Genomic DNA, 22,436 nt, shown 5'->3' with positions numbered 1-22,436 from the left:
TAGTTGCATCAATATAATGCTGATGAAAAGACAGATATTTCACACAGCTTGAGCATACTGATGTGTGGATGGCCAGCCAAGTCTGTCATCAAAATGTGCAAATGTGTGACTACCCTGTGAGGCTGTTAGGTTTTCACAAGATTATTGCCATCATGATCCTGAGAAAAATCCTACTTGCCAAGCTCTACCCTTTACAGTTCGGTTGCAGCACCCCAGACTCATCACCCGAGAAAAGTTAGAGATTTGAAAATGCAACTTTTATAAATGTACAGAGGACACATGCGTTTGAACCCATTGCATGAATTCTCCTAAAGCTTGTTAAATGGCTATAGTACCTGATTTTAGCCAAACAATGTATTTAAAACCAAGTTCATAATTCATTTTAAACAGTAAATTTAGAAATATGAATCTTATGAAATGTACTAAATGAAGCCCTTTAGCTAGAGTTATGAAACTGAAGCCCCCTTTACATTTATGGTTGAGTTTAATCATCATTCAGTTCAGTGTCAAATGGCAACTGCAGCTGCATGTTTTTATCACCTTCACTTCAGAGCAGCAGTTATAGAAACAAGGGATAAACACTGGCCACTTCACCGAATGCAACTTTAGCCCATAAACACCAAGCCACAGTAACTACTACTATCTTTTAGTAATGTATTACCCCTCACCTAAGCTAAGGTTTAACATAGAGCGTGCTTTTAATTTGTTGAAAGCAAAAGTTACTTTGTTCCTTCCTGGAAAAGCTAATGCTTCGAAAATGCTGTTGTGTGGCATTTTCATGACAAAAAAAAATATCCAAAAACAGGCATGTTTAAAAAAATTCATTTGAATGAATAGTCTGGTTTACTTAACCTATAGTCTAAAACCATGACCATACTGCATGAAACGCAAACCTTTTCTGCATGGGTCCTGGGAATTACACCACATCTGCCCCTCAAAATTCTAATGCAGCTGAGATTTGTAAGATTTTCATTTTATATAAATGGCAAGTCGTGTGACGATTACGTGACGTGAATTCAGGCCAGTCAGAAATAGTTCCACCAATGTGTTTCATGAGGAATCATGAAACAAATGTTACCTGTTTTGCCATGAGCTATTTGGGAAGGCTAAAGATATTGTTTGTTGGTCTTAGATTGAAGAGTATGAACAAAGCAATGGTATGTTTCATTTTCTATCAACTGAAAAATCATATAGCATTTTTTTTTCTTTCTTTTCTTTGGTTTCCTGGCTGCTACTTTACACTTCTAGTTGCTTCATTTTGGCTGCTGCAAGCAGCTGGGAAAACTACTAAAATCCACCCAATATTATGGGATTAGCGTCAAACAGCACAAATATAAATGATATAGCCACTGGTAAACTAAATGGACAATTTGAAAATCACAGATTTTTACACAGTTATTCATTGAAAACAAAACGTAAGGAGTAGGAGAGTGAAAATTTCATTCTGGTTCACGCTGAATATGTAAATATATTTGTATCAGGTTGCTGTCATTTCTTTGTTCTCTGTTTGTTACTTTAATGCATGCAAGGTCAAACATTGTAAGGCGACAAACATTCTTACTTTGTAGTTTTGACAAGGGCAGAGGAAGCTTGGCATCTGGCAGTGATCTCACCTGAATTGCCTCACTGGCACAACTGTCTCCTCAGCATCCTTTTGGTGTTTGGTGTGTGTTTGTGAGCTCATATCTGAGCACACGCATCTGTGAATGGATGAACTTCATGAATGGAAACTCTTCCTCTTTAGCTGCAGACAGGAGGTGAGATCATCCTCTTGAAATGGAGAATCCCCCACCCACAACACCCTCCTCTGGCCACCCACCGATGCAGGTTGGCGCCAGTTTAATGAATCCCACCGCTGGATGATATGGAGGTACCATACAGTAGTGGCAGCCTGACTGATGATGCTATTGGACAATAAAAAGTGTCCATAGCAGACTGAAGATCTATCAGCTCACATTAACACAGAAACAGCCAAAAACAGAAATGCTGACTTTTTTTTCTCTTATCAGAAATCTGAAAAAAAAAAAAAAAAAAAAACCTGCTGTTCTGCTTGTTAGTTTCCAGTTAATATGATGGTAAAGTAGAACTCCAATTATTGTTGATTTCTTTGTTTACATTTCTTTTAGGAGTTGAATTGAGTGGATTTGATGATTAGCCACCTATTCAGTTGTGTATGACTGAAATTAGTATCAAACAAGGCTGCAGATGAGAATCCATAAATAGGCTCTACAAAGAGTCAGAAGCTGCCCTCCCCCTCATCCTTTAGTCCAAATCCAACCATACAAACGTGCACACACACCTCTCCTCTGCCACCTCCCCCCTCAACCCGGCTGGGACAATCTGTGTCCTTTTGGCACTGGGCCTCACAAAACATACTGTACACTGAGAGGCAGAGGTATGGACACACACACACACACACACACACATGACATTCCTCCAACATTCTCCGTTGCAGGCTTCTGTTAATTCCCTCCTACAGATAATGATACATGTTGCCAAGCAATGCAGTATTTTACATCAGCTATTTGGATGGATGCCACATAGTGCGTTTGTAGGCTGCCGTTTTTTTGGGGTTTTTTTTTTTTGGTCATCTGATTTTCAGGTTATTATTGTTGTTGTTTTTTTCCCTTAAAGAATTGCTGCTGGATTTGCACTGCAATGTGAACATATCTTTAAAAATCTCAGGTGCAGCATATTAAAGAGTGAATGTAGGAGCAATACCCTGCAGCTTTCATTCTGTGCTTGTTTCTGGTGTAACCACAACAGAAACAGAAGCTGTGTTGGTGGACATCAGAGCACTTTTGATCCTCCGAGGCTTGAACATCACTGAAGTAGAGCTGTCTTGCAAATGCAAGATCCAATAAATAAATCATGAAGAAGGAAATAAGGAAATAAAATGAAAGAAAGCATGTGTATACGTTCTTTTACTGCCTGAAGACAGGACAAGCAGAGGAATTGTAGACCAGGATGGCATGAAGAAGCAACACTGATTAATGCTTTTGAACTTATTATTCATGTGATATTAAAACTGGCATAAAACATTCATAACAGTATTTTTAGCTAATGCTCTTTGTATATTCATTTACAAACTTCTGTGAAACTGCACAATTAAAATATAAGTGAAAGCTACCATTTAAAGTATAAATTATTCAGAAAATACTACTAAGAGACCATATTCCTTGACAGTGACTTTTCTGTTTAATAAAATATAAAAGTAGAAATTTGGGCACACATTCAATTACTTCAGTAAAAATAAGATCACTGATAATTTGCAGTGCCTCTCTGTTTCCCAAGGTGGTATAAAACAGACTGCTTTTTTTTTATTATTATTATTTCAAGCAGCACCCACAAAATTATTTCTTATTTCCGTGGCTTGATATCAATGCAATACAACTGACTGAAGCACATTTTTCTTTTTTGTTCTGATATCAAACTGAATATGTTTTCATCTTGATTTTGTGATCACAAGCCAAACTAAGAGTACAGGAAGGCTTTCACTGCTTGCATTTGTGCAGTCCTGCTACAGTTTGTGCACTAGTTGGGGTTTCCCCCGCTGTCTAAAAGCAGCAGGATGAGGTCATCGTCATGGGTTTAAGCCCAACATGGGCTTAATCTGAGAGATAAGGACTGGATTTGGATTTAGCACTCAAAAAGGGTCATGTAGCTACAATCAGTTACACTCTGTGTAAATACAAAGATGGACACAGGATCTCCAGCTTTTTTGTACTGTCATGATCTCATATTCAGGCTGCAGTTCATCTGAAACTAAGGAGGGTTTCCCTGACATGTGAAGCAAATCCTAAAATTTTAATACACTGTTTTGTTAATTCAGATTTATGTTTATGTTTAAAGCTTCCCACTTTTGTCAAAACAGCTGAAGAAATAAGCAAGATTCATTTTTGTATATTTTATAACATTTCTAGCATAAATGCCACAACTTATTAAATGAATAGAACTGTTGAAAACACAAATGGGTGGATGGACAAACAGTGAAATGCTTCATTCAAGGAGGCGATTTATTGATTAGACTTTTATATTGTTGCTCTTGTTTGGATCCTTGGAACAAAACTAGATTTGTGTTGGCAGATGATAGTTGTTTCAATGAGAGTTATATTAAATTTCATTCAGGTTAATTAAAGTCGCTCAGGGAAACAAATCGTGCCTGGGGAAAATCCCATTTAGGTCCTGTATGCCGGCTGTCCCACTCTGCCTGTCTCAGAGAAATGGGTCAGCAGAGATTGGATTGGATGTGATAATAATAATAATGAAGAGGGGGGGAAAAAACTGTCGACCTTCCTTCATGTCCAAACTGTGGCAGACGGAGCCCGCAGATTATGTACCAATTACAGGGCATCCATGGTGTTAATAGGGTTTGAAGGGATTTAAATGCTGCTGTCCAGTCGACTGCTGCATGCTTTGAGAATGACATCATTTCGATCACCTCACATACCGGCTGACTACCCCCCTGCCAAAAGTGTTGCCGCACTCACAAACACACACATGCCCGTGTACCTGCGCTTATCCCGTGTCTCACGGGAGCGCGCTCGTCACCGCGCATTTCTCATCTGATAGGAGGACACAACTCTGGCTCTCTCCCTCCCATCCTTCCTCTCTTTCCTTCTTCTCATCGGTGGTGTGTATCCTTACCATATGAGACGTTCCTATAAATTCCTGAGTGTGCGCAGATCGCATCCTCAGAGAGGAGAAGGGGGGAAAGGAGGCGGTTTGTAGGAATCACGACAACAAGCGATTCGAGGGAGCGTATAGCTGTAGCTGTGTTTACCGTGTAGGTTACTGGATTTAACGCAGAAGAGACGCAGACCTCCACACAGCCCCCTCCGCTGCAGAGGAGGCTCGCTGGATGCAAAGGAGGAAGAGGAGGATGAAGCGCGGATGCTGATCACACAGACAAAACCAAGACAGGCAGAATTATTAGATTGTTACTCGACCAGAATCTCAAACTTAAGCGGAATAAGCGCTCGTGATTCACAGCAATGGAGTCCAGCTATTGGCACTGAGGTAGGAACTGTTGGATTGGCAGCAGCTTTTTCATCCGGATTGACTGTCAAGAGCAGCGGGCTGCTGGGCTTGGTAGGGAAATTACACATCCTTTCTGTTATTATTCTAATGTAAACAATCGCCTGGGTTTGTAAGTCCAATGCTGTCAGTAAAGCTTCAGTGATGCGCTGGAGGTGGGAGGAGAGTCGATGATGCGGCGACGAAACATTCACGATGCAGTGGCCTGTATCAGAGCGTAGCCCACTCCCACAGCTGATATCTCCAAATAAATAAAGTGAGGTAAATAAAGCGAGGTTATTAGGAGACAGAGTCAGTCGGGTGTGGATGATGTATTATCCCAGATGTGTCTCAGTAGTGGCATCCTCTTGGAGCAGAAAATTATAATGATTTTCTTCTTCTTTTTTGCACATTTTCAGGTTTGTGGTTGAGACTCATTTAATGAATCCTTCAAACAGTTTCCCTTTTTTTCTATTTTCTCTTTTGTTTATAATTTTGTGACGCTTTTTGAGTGATTAACAATGAACAATGCTACATTTTATAGTATAGGCCATAGCTCATACAGTAGATTCTAGGTGTATTAACTGCATAGATTAAATTATTGCAAGAGCATGCAGTTACATGAGGACTGAGTTGTTTCACTTAAATTGGCCATCAAGATTTCATATGCTGTCTTGCAACAAGAAGGTTATTGGTCCGAACCTCAGCTTGCATGTTCTCCCTGTGCATATGTGGGGTCTCTTCAGGTACTCCTCCTCCCACAGTCCAAAGACATCCATTCTGGGTTAATTGGTCACTCTAAATTTTTCCATAGAATGAGAGTAAATGTCTGTTTGTCTCTGTGTGTTAGCTCCATTGACTGGCTATACCTAACCCTGGCGTAGTAACTGCTGGGATCGGCTGCAGCTTCCTAGCATCACCGAATTAGACTAGGCTGTAGAAAAAATGGACACATGAATCTAAAATGCTCGAAGTGACCTCTAAATGACTGATATGTAAACTGATAAGTTCCAATTTTGCATTCACTGTGTGTCATTTGTCTTTTATGTAGTAAACTAAGATGACAATGCCGGCAGGATTTCCATTCGTGCCATTATTTAGCAGAGCAGGTACAATCAGTCACTGCTTTGTGTCGCTCATCAGAGATAGCAGTAGAGGAATGGTTTGTTTCAAAAGGCTTTGAGAGGAAATAATCTAATTTTATTCCTCACTGAGTATGCATGTGTTGCCGTCCTTGGAGACATGTAGAGCTTTGAAGAATTATCATATTGAAGAATTCTCTCATTATCATAGTCTATTCTTATCCATTTGAACAAACCATTGATATAGCTCGTTGTTAACAACTAACTGTGGCATCATTTGGCTCACACAGTATTTGTTTATCATAAACTTATCAAACCAAAAGCAGTGTTGTGGAATACTGCCAGTTACTTGCATCATGATGCTGTAGCACTCAAGGTTGTCAAAGGGGTTTTGTATTTTTATGTGCTCTTCATCGTAGTCAGTGTTGAGTATGTTGAGCTGATTTGTGGTGTGGGTGCTTTTGTCCTATCCACATACCTTGAATCAGGTCACACATCTTGTGTTGGATCATTTAAAACATATGTCATATCTTGGTGTCACATTGTTGGCTCACATACTATCAAGAGAAAACATGCACAGAGATAACCCATTTTCACCACTATCTGTAAGATAACAAAATAGATGAAAGTCTTTTGTTTTTGGTTCATGCTAACATGAGTTAATCTAACAATTTACAGGATGTGGCATTTTGTGCCAGCATGTTTATCTTCTGCACTCATCATGAGTTCGATCCTTTCCATCCATCTGTTCATTTAAGTATGTGGACTGGAGACTCACTTGCAACTCTAAGATACATTTCTGAGCGCTTTCTCTGTCTGCCTTCACAGCCCAGTCAGATGTACCTGGGCCATTAAGGTTGCATAACTGTAACCTCTCCAAATTTTTATGCCACTTCTAATAACCTAGTCACTACTCTAAAAATTGTTTTTATATTAGGTTCCGAAACTATAATTAGAATTATTTTAATTTTCATTTCATTTATGATATTTTGTCTCTGTTTGTTCTCATCAAGACAGGCACTTCTTCCATCATTCTGATGACAACAGTCCCTCATGGCACTCATTCATGAACCTCGTGCCTCTTCACCCTCTCTCTCGGGCTTTAACAGCCCCCTCTCTGACCCCCCATCCTTTCGCCGTCTTGATGCTGAAACACCGTGCACCCCGGAAATGGACCTGACCCCAACCCAGTGTGTCCTCCGAAACGTTCTCTCCATAGACACTGGAGAGGCTGTGGAGCCCGGGGGCGGAGGAAGAGAGGGACAGACTGCCGGACATAATCAGACACCCAGCGAGGAACAACAGGAGCACTTTGCCAACAGTGTCCTGAAGCTCCATGAGCATGATGGGAGCTCTGGAAGGACAGAGGGAGAGGGGCAGGAGTTGGACAGCTCTGTGGTCAGGAGCCAGGCTGATGACGCCAGGTTACAGTGCCAGTCCACTGGAGGAGGAGGGTTTCTGGAGGGCTTGTTTGGGTGCTTGCGGCCTGTCTGGACTATGATTGGCAAGGCTTACTCTACAGAGCACAAACATGTCCTGGATGGTAAGTCTAGCAGTAAAATTTAAGTCTGTTTAAAGTGCAACACAAATTATTACTATACACATTACAATTAATGATACCTTTTAGTTTCCCAATTAAAAGCAACTGCTAGCTCCAATTTAATTCCAGTGTGATGCTTTGATGTGTTAATTAAATGACCTTATCTTCCAGTTTAATTACATTAAACAGTCAGTACTCTCACAAAGGCCTTGTTGTAAACAAACAAGTTCCTTGACATGAACAAGCTACATTCAGAGAAGGAGACTATCAAAGCTGTGGAGTGCTTATTTTCCCCTAATACCCCCTCCCATCCATTTTCCTGCTTGTGCCCACCTCCCATTGCCACCCCCTCAGTGAAACTAGCTCCCTGTGACGCTGTGTTGTTTATGTCTGCAGCCACTACAAAAGCGCAGGGCTCCCCTGAGACTCCTCTGCCAAATCTGCTTCATGAATTATGCATGGGCATGCTCTGACCCCGCGCCTCTCATCTCTATTAACACAAACCTGACACACGCGCACCAACATGAGCAGGCGCCCTAGGATGGATACACGTACACATAAATGCATCTGCAAGTAGAAACACTAAATAGCTAGCGCTGACATGAACATATAAAGTCAGATAAGATGCCAAGCACAAACCTGATAGAATAAATGTAAATGTAGCATCTCACATCAGCCATAAAGTGGCAGGTTTACACCTCTCCTTGCCTGCATTGCTTTCTGATATTTTATCACCCTGACTTTCACATTTCCCCTCAACCCCCCCTCCTCCTTCCATCTCTTATTGTCTCTTTTCCTCTCCTTTTCATCCTGTGCTTTTATCACTCCCAGCCCATCTGCACCTCACTGCTCGCCTCCTCTGTGCCCAATCACAGGGAGTCACACAGTCATGACAGCAAACGGATATTATAAAAATGAAATAAATAGGAGTATGCAACTGAATGCCTGCCATCCTTATAGCAATTCCCTATATTTAACCTTTACCACATCGTAACAGTAACATAGCAGAAAGCAGAAAAAATGTGTGCATCTAGAATTGGATCTTAGAAACAGAGGAGTGTTTGCTTATGTACTCAATTTGCTCAGTATTTCCAATCAACCAAAGCAGAGCTGTGGAGATTCTGATGTGTCAGAACTGATTTAATGTCTTCACTATGGAAAATTTGATGGGATCATTAGAGGCCTAGCCCTCAATCACTTGAAAGCATTAATCATTTATGTCTTTCTCATTAATATGATAAATGTGTCTGAATCTTCATCCGGGGTGAAGAACAGCAGTGGAGTAGGCTGTGTATTTCTTCTGTATTAAAAGCCTGTCTCCAACCACATGGACCCCAGCTGACCTGAGGGGAATCCCCCCTTCCCCCTCATATCTTTTTCTACACACACACACACACTTAGACAGTCACCACCCCTCCACCTCTCTAGTCACCCTACATCCACATAAGGCTCCCAAATCCTCTCTTCCCTACAAACCCCTCCCGAGCATTGGACCCCTGTTTCACATCAGCCCCACAAAGGCACTAAGCAGGATTTAGGAGACTGAGGGAGAATTACCCACAAGAGATTAGAGCTCACTGTCTGTCTGCCACTTCACCCGAGTCTTAGGTTAAGTCGAGGTTCAACTATAGAACAAGATATCAGCTGAGATTCAGATAACAGTTTATTTTTATTTACAGTTTAAGTTTCCAGTGATTATGAAACTATTTTCCAGTCTTTTGTGTGTTAAATTAACTGTCTCTTCTTACATGGTTAGCTATGTACCCAACCTTTTAAGACAGAAGAAGCCTCTGGAATAAAATGTAATACATGAATGTTTCCAAAGTCAAGCAATCGTGCTGAATAATTGTGATCTCACAACTGTCAAGAACATGTTATTCTGCTTTTTACTGAGCATCTCTAGCAGGAGACTGCTTGTAGTGAAGCTGGATCTGTAACAAGTTTCACATTCAACCTTTAGTGCATGTGTGTGTTGTTTCGTTTACACTAGCTCAATACCATGCTAGCTTTCTTCTTCAGAAATTACTTTTGTTAAACAGCTTTAAGCTAAATCAGCCTTCTAACATGCTCACAGATGGTTCAGATAAGTTGTAGTAAATGCCTCAACAAGATATGTAAGCTAATTAAATGTCAGAATGTGTCACTTTGAACGATAATTTATTTTTTGTACAAGAGGAGATGGCAGAAAATCTAAATTATTGCTATTCATACTTTGAGGATCACAGACAGCCATCCAAACTTGGTTGCTGACAATTTTTCAATCTCAAACAGTATGTCATTGGTGACAGCATAGAGGAAATAAGATAGACTTATTGACTGGTCTGTAATAGAGGTTAATAGTCATTACTCTGTATATATCTAGATTACACACCATGTAAAAACAGTGTGTAACCTCTGTTAATTACACACTATTACATGGACAAACTGACCATTTGTTTTGCCTCTGTCTTTTTGTCCTTTCAGAGGAGTGGGAGGTTCCATTTGAAGAGATATCAGACCTGCAGTGGGTGGGCAGCGGAGCCCAGGGTGCCGTCTTCCTTGGGAAACTACATGGACAAGAAGTGGCTGTGAAGAAAGTGCGAAACATCAAAGAAACAGACATCAAGCATCTGCGGAAGCTCAAACACCCCAACATAATCACTTTTAAGTTAGTAGAAATTATCTATTGGCTTATTAGAACATTTAAAGGCAGACTGTGCCAATGATATTTAGAAAATATTTTTGACAGTTATGTGAAAAAGAGTGAAAGCATAACATGTTGAAGAAATCAGACTAATATAAAGTTATCGTCTGACAATTTTCCATTTACATTTTCTTTTGCTGATCCTTCTGATGACAAGATAACGTCAAAGCATAAAACTGTTTATTTTCAAGTTTTCCGTGTAGACTCAGTAAGAACTCAAATATTCTTATCTTTAACATACTGTTCATGCTTCTCTCTCATCACTCAGAGGTATCTGTACTCAGGCTCCATGTTACTGCATCATCATGGAGTACTGTGCTCAGGGACAGTTGTATGAGGTGTTGAGAGCAGGAAGAAAGATCACTCCATCCCTGCTCATGGACTGGGCCATGGGAATTGCTGGGGGCATGAACTATCTGCACCTCCACAAAATCATCCACAGAGACCTCAAGTCACCCAAGTGAGTTGAACAGACTTGATAAAGATTCATTGTTTGGCTATGACTGTGTGATAAGAATATATATATAGCGAAACATTAAAGGTGTTATAAAAGAGTTTGTGGAAAAAGAACAAAAAAACAGGTGCTAACAGATCAAATAAGCAGATAATATTTAAACAAAGTAACGTGATAAATCTCACCTCATTTTTTTTGTTATTCAGACAGTTTTCAGGGCCTTACATAGATTGCAAAAAAGAAAGAGTACAAAAAAATGTACAAAGAAGCAACAAGATTATAAAATAAAGCTAATTCTTTTTGTACTTTCCCCATTAATCTGAAAAGATTAAGACTAATCTGGTGGTTCAAATTATGACTAAGGGGCAACTCTGTAACTCTCAAAAACCCTCACAACCCATGGCAAAACATGGAGAATTTATTCATCATATGACATAATAACCCAACAAAATGCCTGTTTGTAATTTTTTTGGGTTTAGTTATATTGAATGTTTGTGCATTATTGAAATCAGCCAGGTAAAGGTTTAAAAATATGAATGTTTTATTCCAGTATGCTGATCACTTATGATGACGCTGTGAAGATCTCTGACTTTGGCACATCCAAGGAGCTCAGTGACAAGAGCACCAAGATGTCTTTTGCTGGGACTGTGGCCTGGATGGCTCCTGAGGTCATCCGCAATGAACCCGTCTCAGAGAAGGTTGATATTTGGTAGGTTCCATAACCCTCTTAAATTGTCCCATTGCACTTGTGAACTCTTAAAAATTTCCCTCTTGATTTCCCTTATCTGCCACCAAATCAACATGGAGTCTCATTAGTTGCAGTCTACTACAGTGCAGAGTGTGGGATCCTGTTCCCAGAAAATCTATTCAGTATGATGTATAATATCTCATTACATGAAATTCTATAAGGTCTCTGCCATATCGGATGGGTTGCCCAAAGCTGAGCCACAATCCCCCATCCTCCCCCCAGCATTCTCTGCCTCCCTCGTTTTTCTGTACTGCATCCCTCCATCAGTCTTCCTGAAAGGAACACTGGCTAATTTAATAATTGATCTGCCAGATGCTGCAGTACTCAGAAGAGGCTGGAATAACCTTCGGATGGTTTGGCCCTTAGCCAGCAGTGCATTAGCCGAGAAGTGAAAATAGGATTAAAAAGCTTTTGATGTAAAAAGAAAGCAAAGCCTGGGTGTGCAGTTTACATTTTTGTTTAAATTTATGTAAATCACTTGACAATAGTTCATACTGAAACAAGAGAGCTAAAGAGGAAGAGCCTGTAGTTAAGTCCTGCCATATGTTGTACACATTTTGTTTTGTATTGAAATACAGTGGCATCTGGTACAAACCCAGTTTTGTGTGCAGGCTGTGCAAAAGAAATTGAAAAAAAAACAACATAGAAATAATCGGGACTTTAGCAGAAACACTTATTTATAGTCGGTGTCTTTAAGGCCATTCCATGCACTAGTTTATTACCCAGGTCAGCAAACACAGAAACATGCCAAAAATAACTCAATTTTTATTGGCAGTTATGGTTTGTACTTTTGCAGAGATATTTAAAGACCTTTAGAAACAGAGACTAAAAAATTAGACAGCAGAGATGAAATATTGTGTCTTTAGCAGGGTAAGACTCAGTGGTGCATCTAACTTGTCACTCAGGATATTTTACTTGGACAAACAGAAAATTGCTGACAGTATCACCACACCAGTGTATCTCCCAGATGGCATTGTAGAATATAAAACAAAAAAAATCTGCATTATAATTCATGTTTTGTTGCCCTTTTAAAATGTCAGTCATGGCTACCATGGAAAAATGGCTCTCTGGGATAGCTGTTTCATAATTTACAAAAGTGCTTCAAAATGGACACATCTGGCTTATCACAGCTTTACCACAAATGGTGTCCATCATTAAACCATATATAACACCCTGAGGAGCAGCATGAGACTTTACCACCATCCTGTGTGTGATGTGAAGAAGAAAAAAATCAGATATTATTCAACTGTGTTGCCCCATGTATGGGGAAAAACACTTTTAGTGTATTAAAAATGAACTTTCCTCCTCTTGTGCATTAATATTGCAAATCATAAGCAGTGAAATGGAGACAATCTAAAAATAGACATGTAAACACTACTGTATCTCACACCCCTTCAATCCTATATGCAATGCCATTGGATGTACATGGTCACCATGGCAACTTGGTGAGTCAGTAGCAACAGACTTTCCATAGCTACTCTTCCCATGGGCCTGGCATCACGTTCTTATACCAAACCAATATAAAGCCAATGAATCCAACACTGAACTCTCAAAGCAAAATAAAATAGCATTCATAACATTGTGTTTTCAGAAGTTCCCTCAAATGAATGCATACAATGACAACTGGAAGTAAATGTGTTAGTTTTGCTCATTTAAATTATAGAAAAATGGTTTGCATAAACTGAACTTTGTCATGGAAAACTTATTGAAAGGAAACAAGATTTCTAAACAAAGTTACAAGTGAGACATTTCGTGTTGTCTTTGATCTGCTGCTTCCACATGTTTTACACTGTATGTGAAAGAAGATATGCCACGCCTTTCTACAGGTCATTCGGTGTTGTGCTGTGGGAGATGTTGACAGGGGAGGTGCCATACAAGGACGTGGACTCCTCTGCTATCATCTGGGGAGTGGGCAACAACAGTCTACAGCTGCCTGTACCGGATAGCTGTCCAGACAGTTTCAAACTGCTCCTGAAGCAATGCTGGTGAGGAGAAAGGAGAGGAAGATGCGGGGAGGAAAATTTAATAGATCTTAGAAAGAGTATTGTAAAGGCAGATGCTTTAAAAAAAAGGTGGGGACAGTAAATGTCATCCAACAAACTGGGGGAAGTATATAACATAAGATAAAAAGAAATTTTTAAAAAATGAGGGAGTTTGTCATACATATGTTTAAACTGTTTTCAGGAACTGCAAGCCAAGAAACAGACCTTCATTTCGACAGATCCTCCTTCATCTTGACATTGCCTCTGCTGACATACTGTCTACTCCACAAGAGACTTACTTTCAGTCTCAGGTAGGCTCCCTGTATGTATGTGTTTCTCCTCTATCCTTGCAGAAAAACTGCAGCTTTGCTCCACGTGAACTCAAAATTAATCTCCTAATAATCAGGAAAACATTCTTAGAACAGGAAGAAGCAATAACCTCTCTGTGTTTATTTGACATATTTCAAAATTATTATAAAATGGGTCCTAGGAATTTCCCTTTGTTTATTTCACTATTCTCCTTTCCTGTTGTTTATAATGTAGAAATCACAGAGAAACCAGCTAGAAAGTGAGAATGAAGAAATATAGTTTTTCATTTTTATATATCCAGTGATGAGAAAGTCAATCATTAAACATAAATAAATGAACATTAGGTGAAGTACACATGAGCTGTGTACAGCTGCTGTCAACAACTGACACTATTACTGACTCTCAGTTTGCTGTCAAGCTGCTGCCATTTGTTTCCAGTCTGCCGCAGTAACTACATGCAGGGCAGAGAGCGCAGCTGCACCGGGCGCTTGGGCCTCCTGGGAGTCCCCTCATAATACCTGTCCTCTCAATCACAACATATTGTTGGCTCCTTGGCTTTTTTTTTCTTGTCACATATGAGTGCTGATTTGTGGTCTTTTATATACAGTCCATGGGTCAAAGGAGGAACCTCTTTCCCTCCCCCATCATGTCAAACTGTGATGGGAGAGGAGAGTGTGTGTCTACCTGTGACTGAGTGGGGGATGGAAACACATAACAAATGTGTTAGACCACTGCAAACCCCGGCAGATGAGGGACGGGAGATTTAGAAAAGTATAATTGTGTGGAAGAAATGCCTGCTCAGCCATGCAGGGAGCACAGATCCATTTATAACTTGAGTATGTGGAATCCTAAGACACATGTGGATATGCGCACTTAAGATAAATAACATTGTCTGTTAGTGTAGTTTCTTCATCTGGTTAAATCTCATGATGCAAAACATAAACCTCTTTCACTCTCCATTTATCCTTGATCTTTTATTTCTCCCTTTCCCCCATCAGAACCCTCCCCCATTTTTTACTCTCTGTCCCATAATGGATTTTTCTTGTGACATTAGAAAGAAGTATTTGCTGCTGGAGTGTATTGATTGGTTTAATGGTAGAGAGCAGAGACCAAAGAGAGAGGAGAAAGAGGGAGCTGGAGACAGAAGAGAGTACACAGAGTCCATTAGCTTAATAAGAAGAGCCTCTCTCGTGCACGGATAGATACACACACACCCACAAGTCAAGTACAAATGCATGTGCGAGTGCATACCCATAAATCTGACTTCCTTTGTCCTTTAAAATGACGGGTATCAAATAACAGCTGTCATGCTCCACTGTGCACAAGAAAATGCCCGTGCTGCATTTTTTTCAGATTCATGTCATGTCAGTTCATGTTCAGTTTTGCTCCTGATGTATTGATTGCCATTTGACAGCACAATGAGTTTGTTTCGGCAACACAAAAGACTGTTTTGCAAATGAATAGGTGTTTCACTATATCGACTAAGTTTCCTCAGTGTTGATATAATTTAATGTTAATATTAGAGAAATGATCTAAGTCTTACTCTATTAAATTGGTGTGGAACTGAAATGTGGCAGGGATATACAAGTATTTTTTAAGCAGCTGCTTTGAAAATTGTGGCAGCAAGTTTGGAGAAAATGTATTGCTAAAATAATGAATTGGGAATTGTATATTTCCAAGGTGGTAATAGTGATGGTTTCATCAGTATTGCAAAATGACAAGAATACTGTTAATTCCCAGACTTGTTTTGTGTGTGTATGTCCAACCAGGTGGAGTGGAGGGACGAGGTGAGACATAATTTTGAGAAGATCAAGTCTGAGGGGACATGTCTTCACAGGCTGGATGAGGAGCTGATCAAACGACGAAGAGAAGAACTCAGGTTAGATACACACACAAAACAATAGACTTAATTTCTAAAAACACTTTAAATATAGCAGTTCGGTGTTGAAGGTAAAAGCGAGATGATCACAGTCCATCTTGTTTTAGGTCAGTACAAGTTAACAAAAAGAAGATATGTAATAATAATGTTGCTCTAAATTTTGTGAGAATCCTCATTAAAACCATTTTGAACTGGAGGATTTGGTCTTACTAAATAAATTTAAGGGCATTTGAAACTACATGAAGGCAGACTCGTCTTTGTCTAAATGTTTAATGATAGACTGTTCTGCTTCTATGTTAAGCTTTATTCCACATTCACATTTATACTTGTTTTGTGTACATTGTGGATGTTTTGTTCTGTGATCACTGCTTATCAGCTACTGCGGGTCTTGGTGAGCGCACACTTGCAGCAACAATAAAAAAAAATTTATTATTCCATTGGAATAAAGGTTAAAGCATATAGTTTTAATTAACCCACACTATTGATACAACAAGTCTTATGTCCCTTAAAATGTTCAGCAAAAAAAAAAAAAATACATTTTAAAATATACTTACACTAACTAAATAAATAGTGTATGTTTAATTCAGTTTTTATTTAATGATAATGAAAGTCATTCTTATAAAGAAATGCCTGAACCTGCATATTTATGACATTTCCTACATTTCCCTCTACATGCAGACATGCGCTGGACATCCGGGAGCACTATGAGCGGAAACTGGAGAGAGCCAATAATCTCTATATGGAGCTCAATGCTATCATGCTACAGCTGGAGATCAAAGAGAAAGAGCTGCTCAAGTAGGAAACTTACTTTGCTCTTATTTTCTGTTAAATGCAACAGGTGATAAATGTTTACAACATGGACACTCGCACGTAGAACACATTATTAATTAGTCCCACTGTAAAATTTGGGTTTGAATGGCCTTGGTAATGTGGCAACGACTTCATTCTCCATCAGTCCTGATTAACCAGGGTATTTGTAGTAAAATAACATGAAGAAGCTGATTTGAAATGTTACGTGAATCGCCATTATGCTGTCACAAAAGACGATTTCTTGTAACAAAGAGCTCTCCTGTGCCTTGTTCAGTGTCTACCGGCATCCATTGGATGCAGAATGTAGCAGTATCCAACATTTAACAAGGAAATGTTTCTGTGTTTAAATGCCAGGAGGGAGCAGTCATTGGACAAGAAGTACCCGGGCTGCTTTAAACACCACAGTTCCAGACAGTCTGCCTCATCCAACTCAATGGAAAAGCTCATGAAGAAGCGTAATGTACCTCAGAAACTGCCCTCACACAGCAAGAGGTGAGACAGCAAATGAGAAAGTTTTTTCTACAACTACATCTGTCCTATAGATGTTTGATCAAGCCACCAATAATTATTTTATTCAGAATAGCTGACATTTTTGTGCAAAAACAAAAAAACACATTATTTTGCAAGACTCTTTCACTCCCATAACAAATGAGGGCAAAGTCAAGTCTAGTCATTTAACTTAACCGTCTTTCTTTTATAGGCCAGACTTACTGAAGTCAGAGGTAATCCTCCCAAAATTGGACTCGTCTATGACCCAGGTCACCATCCCTAACAAAGGCTCTACGTCTCCTGGCCGCTCCCGCCGAGGGAAACCCCGCTACAGAAAAACTGGCAAAGGCAGCAGTGGGGATTTAGCTCAGTTAAAAGCAACTCTTTCCTCATCTTTAGCAATGATCAATGCCACCTCATCTGGTCCCGGTAGCAAGCACCGTCTAGACCCCAGTGCAGCCCTGAGAGGCCTGCAGCATGACCTTCTGCTCAAAAAGATGTCCTCCTCTAGCCCTGATCTCATTTCAACTACCCTTGAGGCTGAGGGCCGGAGGAAGGGGCAATTAAGGCCAGGATTGGACAGAGCAGGCAGTCAGAGTGCCTCGGCAGGGCTGGAAGAGAGTAGAGGAACTGATGAGACAGAGGATGGGCCTGACGTAGGTGTGGGTACTGATGACCAAGTGGAAACACCTCCACGCAGTGACACACCCAGCGAAGATGCAGCATCTATTCCATTCTCCAGCAGCCCCGACTCACCATGTGGAAGAGGGGCAGCTGCAGGGAGGTCTACTGTACTCGGGAATACTCGTATCCCTCATGAGGGAGAGGAGAAGGAGGAAGGGACAGTGATCACACGCTCACCCAGAAGTCAACGCCTCACACCTGCTGCGCTGCTTTACAGGGCAGCTGTGACACGAAGTCAGGTGAGACTTTAGCATAGCAATGCAATAAGTCACTTTTAAGAAACTACTTTGATTCCTATATAATAGGATCAATTTAAGATTATTATTAGATTAATTAGCAAAAATATGCTATAAGGTTATTAAACTTTTTGTTGCTACAGTATGTAAAAGTCAATACCAGTCCGGATATGTAGCATCTGCATGATTTACCTGTAATAATGGGGAAAAAAAGGCACTCATGAAGTCTGGTTGTCAAAATCATTTGGTCTTTAATCTGCCAAGGTGTATTCACGCTTCCAGATGCAAATACTACAACTAAGTATCATAGAGAAAATCTTTAAACTGCAATAGAAAAGCCACATTAAAATGATTTATTTTTTAATTATTTGTGCACAAAGGATTTGTTTGTAGCGAACGGTGCAGCCTGAAACACCTGTTTCTTAAAGATTAAAGCTTTATTGTGGAGTTGTGTATTTCATTTTGATGGCATTAAGAAGATTAAAAATTATGAGCGTTGGTAGCAAAAAAAAAAAAGTATAATAAAAATATTGACTTGAGAGGATTTAGATATTTTTGCTGCAATCCACCTGACTTGTGAAAAATTTGATATCAATTTCTCCTCAGAGACGTGGAGTGTCGTCCGAGGAAGAGGAGGGAGAAGTAGACAGTGAAGTAGAACTACCAAGGAGACGGTAAGGATAGTTACAAGACATTACACATGATTACTGAGAACTGCAGGCTAGTTTGTAAACTGAAGGTCTTAACACATGCCTGGAATTATTCTTTAACTTTGTTGTGTGTGCACCCAGAAGTGCAAACCTTTGTACCTTTTCGGACCTCTGAGTTATTTCGAGATGTTTATGCACAGATGCCATTCCCAGGTCTTCTCATTTTTAATCTCATGTGTACACTGGTTTCTAAACCCCATCCTTAAGAGAGGATTGGGTGACTGAAAACGTCTTTACCCTGTTTTAAATATGTAAAACTATCAATAAAAAAGGTTGGATAACATTATCAAATGAGAAAAAAAAAGCATAATCAGATTATGGGAATTAAATTATTGCCACTGCATAGTTTAATTCCCCAGAAAGTATTGTTGTTAACATTTAACAATTGTTAACATTAACATATTGATAACATCTTTAAAATGTAGCAACACAGGATACTTGTAAATGTTTCAATATCAACATATATATTTATCTGGTTTCTAAGTGCCAGTTTTCTTCATTATAACAAAAAAAATTTTGTTCTTGTTATTTAGGAACATTTTTATATAAATTCAAAATAGAGAAGAAATGTTTAGAGAAAACATTTTTTTATGTTGGGATTGACTGAAGACCCCAGCAACAAAAAAGAAAAATTTATACATGAACGCTGTAGTTTGTGCAAATGCTGTGTTTGTACAGGTAATTGTAACATAAGTACTAGTCAGTAACAGACACTTTTAACATTATTTGAGTTAAACCTGAATGTCAGTGTGAAATTTTTTTTTCATTATATATTTTTGAAGTTATTCCAACACGATCAGTGTACTACAGTTATTTATTGCTATAGTAGCAACCGCTATTCTTCATCTTTTTTTGGCTATCCATCCATTTTTGCCACCTTAGTGTCCATTGCAACCAATTAAAAGGATAAACATTTCTCAGTGTGCATGCACCTTTTTAGTTTATCATAGATTTTGTCATTTATTCAGCATAAATACATTTCATTGCATAACTTTCTTGCTGTTAAGCTTTAGCATGAAATTGAAATATGGCTGTCCTGGAGTACGTAATTAATCACTACAGTTTTGCAAGTTCTTGTCCCAAAATGTGCCTTGAATTGAAACATGACAACACTCATCATTCATACACATCTGTACCCATTAACTGTACTGCACCTGAAAATGTTCATGAATACATGTTTTGTGGTAAACCCACACAGGCGGCCTGTGAGCATCACAAAATGCCAGTCCCTTTCAACCTTCAGCTCTGAGAACTTATCGGTCTCAGACGGAGAGGAGGGGAACACCACCGACCACTCCCACAGCGGCACACCTGATGTGGTCAGCACCAACACAGACGAGCGCCTTGATGATAAAAGTGACGACCTGCTGTCTCAGGGGTCAGAGATTCCTGCTGATCCATCTGATCCAACTCAACTGGGCTCTGATGGATTGTCCGAAAAGGAAGCCATCCTACGACAAGTTAAGACACAGCTTGCTTCAAATGAACATAATTATGAGGTAGGCAAATAAATAATTACATGATGAAATAAAAAAAAATAAGACACAAAACTAAATATTGATGACTACAATACAAATATGCAGGTATTTGTGACAGATACTAAAACACTGTCTTGTAAAACTGTCAATATTGTGACTCAGAATTTGTGCTTTTACTCCAAACCAGGGCTTGTATGATGACTCGGACTGTGACAGTGCAGAGCTGGACAACTCCTGCGGTGCATCGCCCAGCCAACCTCCAACCAACTGGTGAAAATCAGACAGCTCGTTCAAACACCCACAGAGCCGACCTCTGAGCACCTCCTTCACCATCAGACAGAACATAGATGATCAGTGATACTGAATGGAGGAAGGATGTGAAGACCTGTCTTCTCAAAAACCTCATATAAAACAAGAAAACTATCATTTTTTTCTGAGAGTTCAAATATCACAGGAATGTGAAACTTTATTGAAGCACTGGTTGAGCCGACAGAACATCTACTCCCTTGGTGCTCTCTCCATAGCAACAGGCCTGAGATCAGCTTTGCAAAAACGCATCAAATTACACCTCAGCAAGAGAGGTCTCCATCTCAGAGGCCAGTAACCCAACTGTCTGTTAATGTCTGTCAATTTCATTCTATTTCCATTTGCTATCTCCCTCATGCTAACTGTCATATTTTTGTTTTTTACATTGTGTCATATGGAAATGTCATCATGAGGATTTTTTCAGGGCATCTGTAACATTTTGCCGTTATCTTTACTGTTACAGCCTCTTATGTTGATCCTTGCACTTACATTATGAAAAGTGTCATAATGCATTTCTTCTTAAAACATTATGTACTAATTTATTTTCTTTTACAGAAAGTGAAAAACCAATGTTTACATCTCATTTGTGTTCTTTACAATTATTTATATTTGTGTCATGATTTAAGTTTTTATTTTCTACTTCTGTGTTTTAATATTGATGTAAATATGAAATGATGTAAAACGAACAAATTTTTTAAAATGTGAGATTGTATAATTTAAGGTGCTGATGTTTCTTTGTAGGTGACACTATTACATCCAAACCTCAAAAAGCTTCTGATAGTAGAATGTAACTGTAGCTGCTGTTTATATCTAAGGATCAAAAACACATAAGAGGTACATGTGAAAAAAGAAAAAGCAATATGTTTGCAGTACAACAGCTGAACTCGATTCTTGTTGACAGACTTTTCATTCCCAATTAGTATTACACTTTTTAAAACAAAAGATATGTTGGAAATCCCTTTGTGGATAGTCATCAAAAAGCATGCTTGTGAGGAAAAAAGTATGCTTATTTAAACTCAATGGACCTTTTTTTTTTTTTTTTTTTAAATCAAATCATTTTTTGTGACCAATCACAAGGAAATATTCAAGCCATTCTTCAAGGAACAGATGCAGTATCAGAAAGACTGCAGTTAAACTAATGGCAAAATGTATACAATGGGAAAGACCAAATAGATATATTAAGCATTACACAGTTGTCTATCTCACAAGTTCCAAAAGTTTACAGTGTGCCAGTGTGCAAGATAAATGTCCCCTTTTGAACCTCTGCTGTGGGTTCTATTTTTTTTTCCTACAAATTAAATCAAAGGGGTTTGTGGTTATTTTTTGGCATATTAAATATTACATATTAAAGTTTACTTATTAAATCATGTTAATGTTCTGAATATAATGGAAACAATGGATTATTTTTTTCCCTGAAGTTTTAGAAATATTTTGTCAACATTCCACATAAACAAAGACAATGGAGCTTTACGAACTTATTGCCTGTAAGTTCGCCTGGCACAGTCCTCATAAGTTGGCATGTCAGCTTGCTAATGATCATTTTCTACTTGTGTGTGAGACCACCATCCCGACAAACAGAATGAGTAGAATTCCGGTGCTTATGCATTTATGCCCTTTGACAACATTGTCTGCTGAAGTGACCCTTTTTAACAGCAGATTTCATCCACTTGCAATCAGGTCATTCAATAAGCTAAAAAGAACATTTTATTTCCTTTTGTCAAGGCAGGTGTTTATTATTGAAAACTGTAAAGTATAATAAAGCTATTTGTGCCCCAAAATTTCAAGCTAAAATATCCTCCATCAGCGTAAAAGGTTGCCAAAAAGCAAAATTACTGCCCCCTAGTGGTTGTGGCGGTACAGTACCTTCTGAACTGAAATGTTGTCATTTTATACTGCATTATAACAACTGTACAATAAATATATTTAAGAAACCGTTAAAAAATAAAATTCAAACTTGCAAACTCTTAACTTGCTTTAATATTCTTACAACAATCGACAAAATTCTCGAGAGGATTTGTGGTTTGAGCATT

The 22,436-nt window shown here is 39.1% G+C and overlaps 1 protein-coding gene across 1 annotated transcript; it reads left to right on the top strand.

The window, feature by feature from the left end:
* Window positions 1-7,151: 7,151 nt before the first annotated feature.
* LOC306756931 (mitogen-activated protein kinase kinase kinase 12-like) lies at window positions 7,152-20,374 on the top strand (the record flags this gene model as incomplete). The annotated part of the gene is made up of 13 exons (XM_079241878.1): window positions 7,152-7,641; window positions 10,102-10,285; window positions 10,590-10,781; window positions 11,326-11,484; window positions 13,350-13,508; window positions 13,708-13,816; window positions 15,584-15,693; window positions 16,372-16,488; window positions 16,858-16,995; window positions 17,204-17,915; window positions 18,519-18,586; window positions 19,821-20,121; window positions 20,288-20,374. The coding sequence occupies 13 exons, from the start codon at window positions 7,152-7,154 to the stop codon at window positions 20,372-20,374; spliced, it is 2,826 nt and encodes a 941-aa protein (XP_079098004.1).
* Window positions 20,375-22,436: the final 2,062 nt, after the last annotated feature.

This window comes from Telmatherina bonti (genome assembly GCF_933228915.1).
Source record: "Telmatherina bonti genome assembly, chromosome: 6".
In the NCBI taxonomy this organism is placed as follows: Eukaryota; Metazoa; Chordata; class Actinopteri; order Atheriniformes; family Telmatherinidae; genus Telmatherina; species Telmatherina bonti.
Note: the sequence above shows the minus strand (reverse complement) of the source record. Positions and strands in the feature narration are given on the sequence as shown.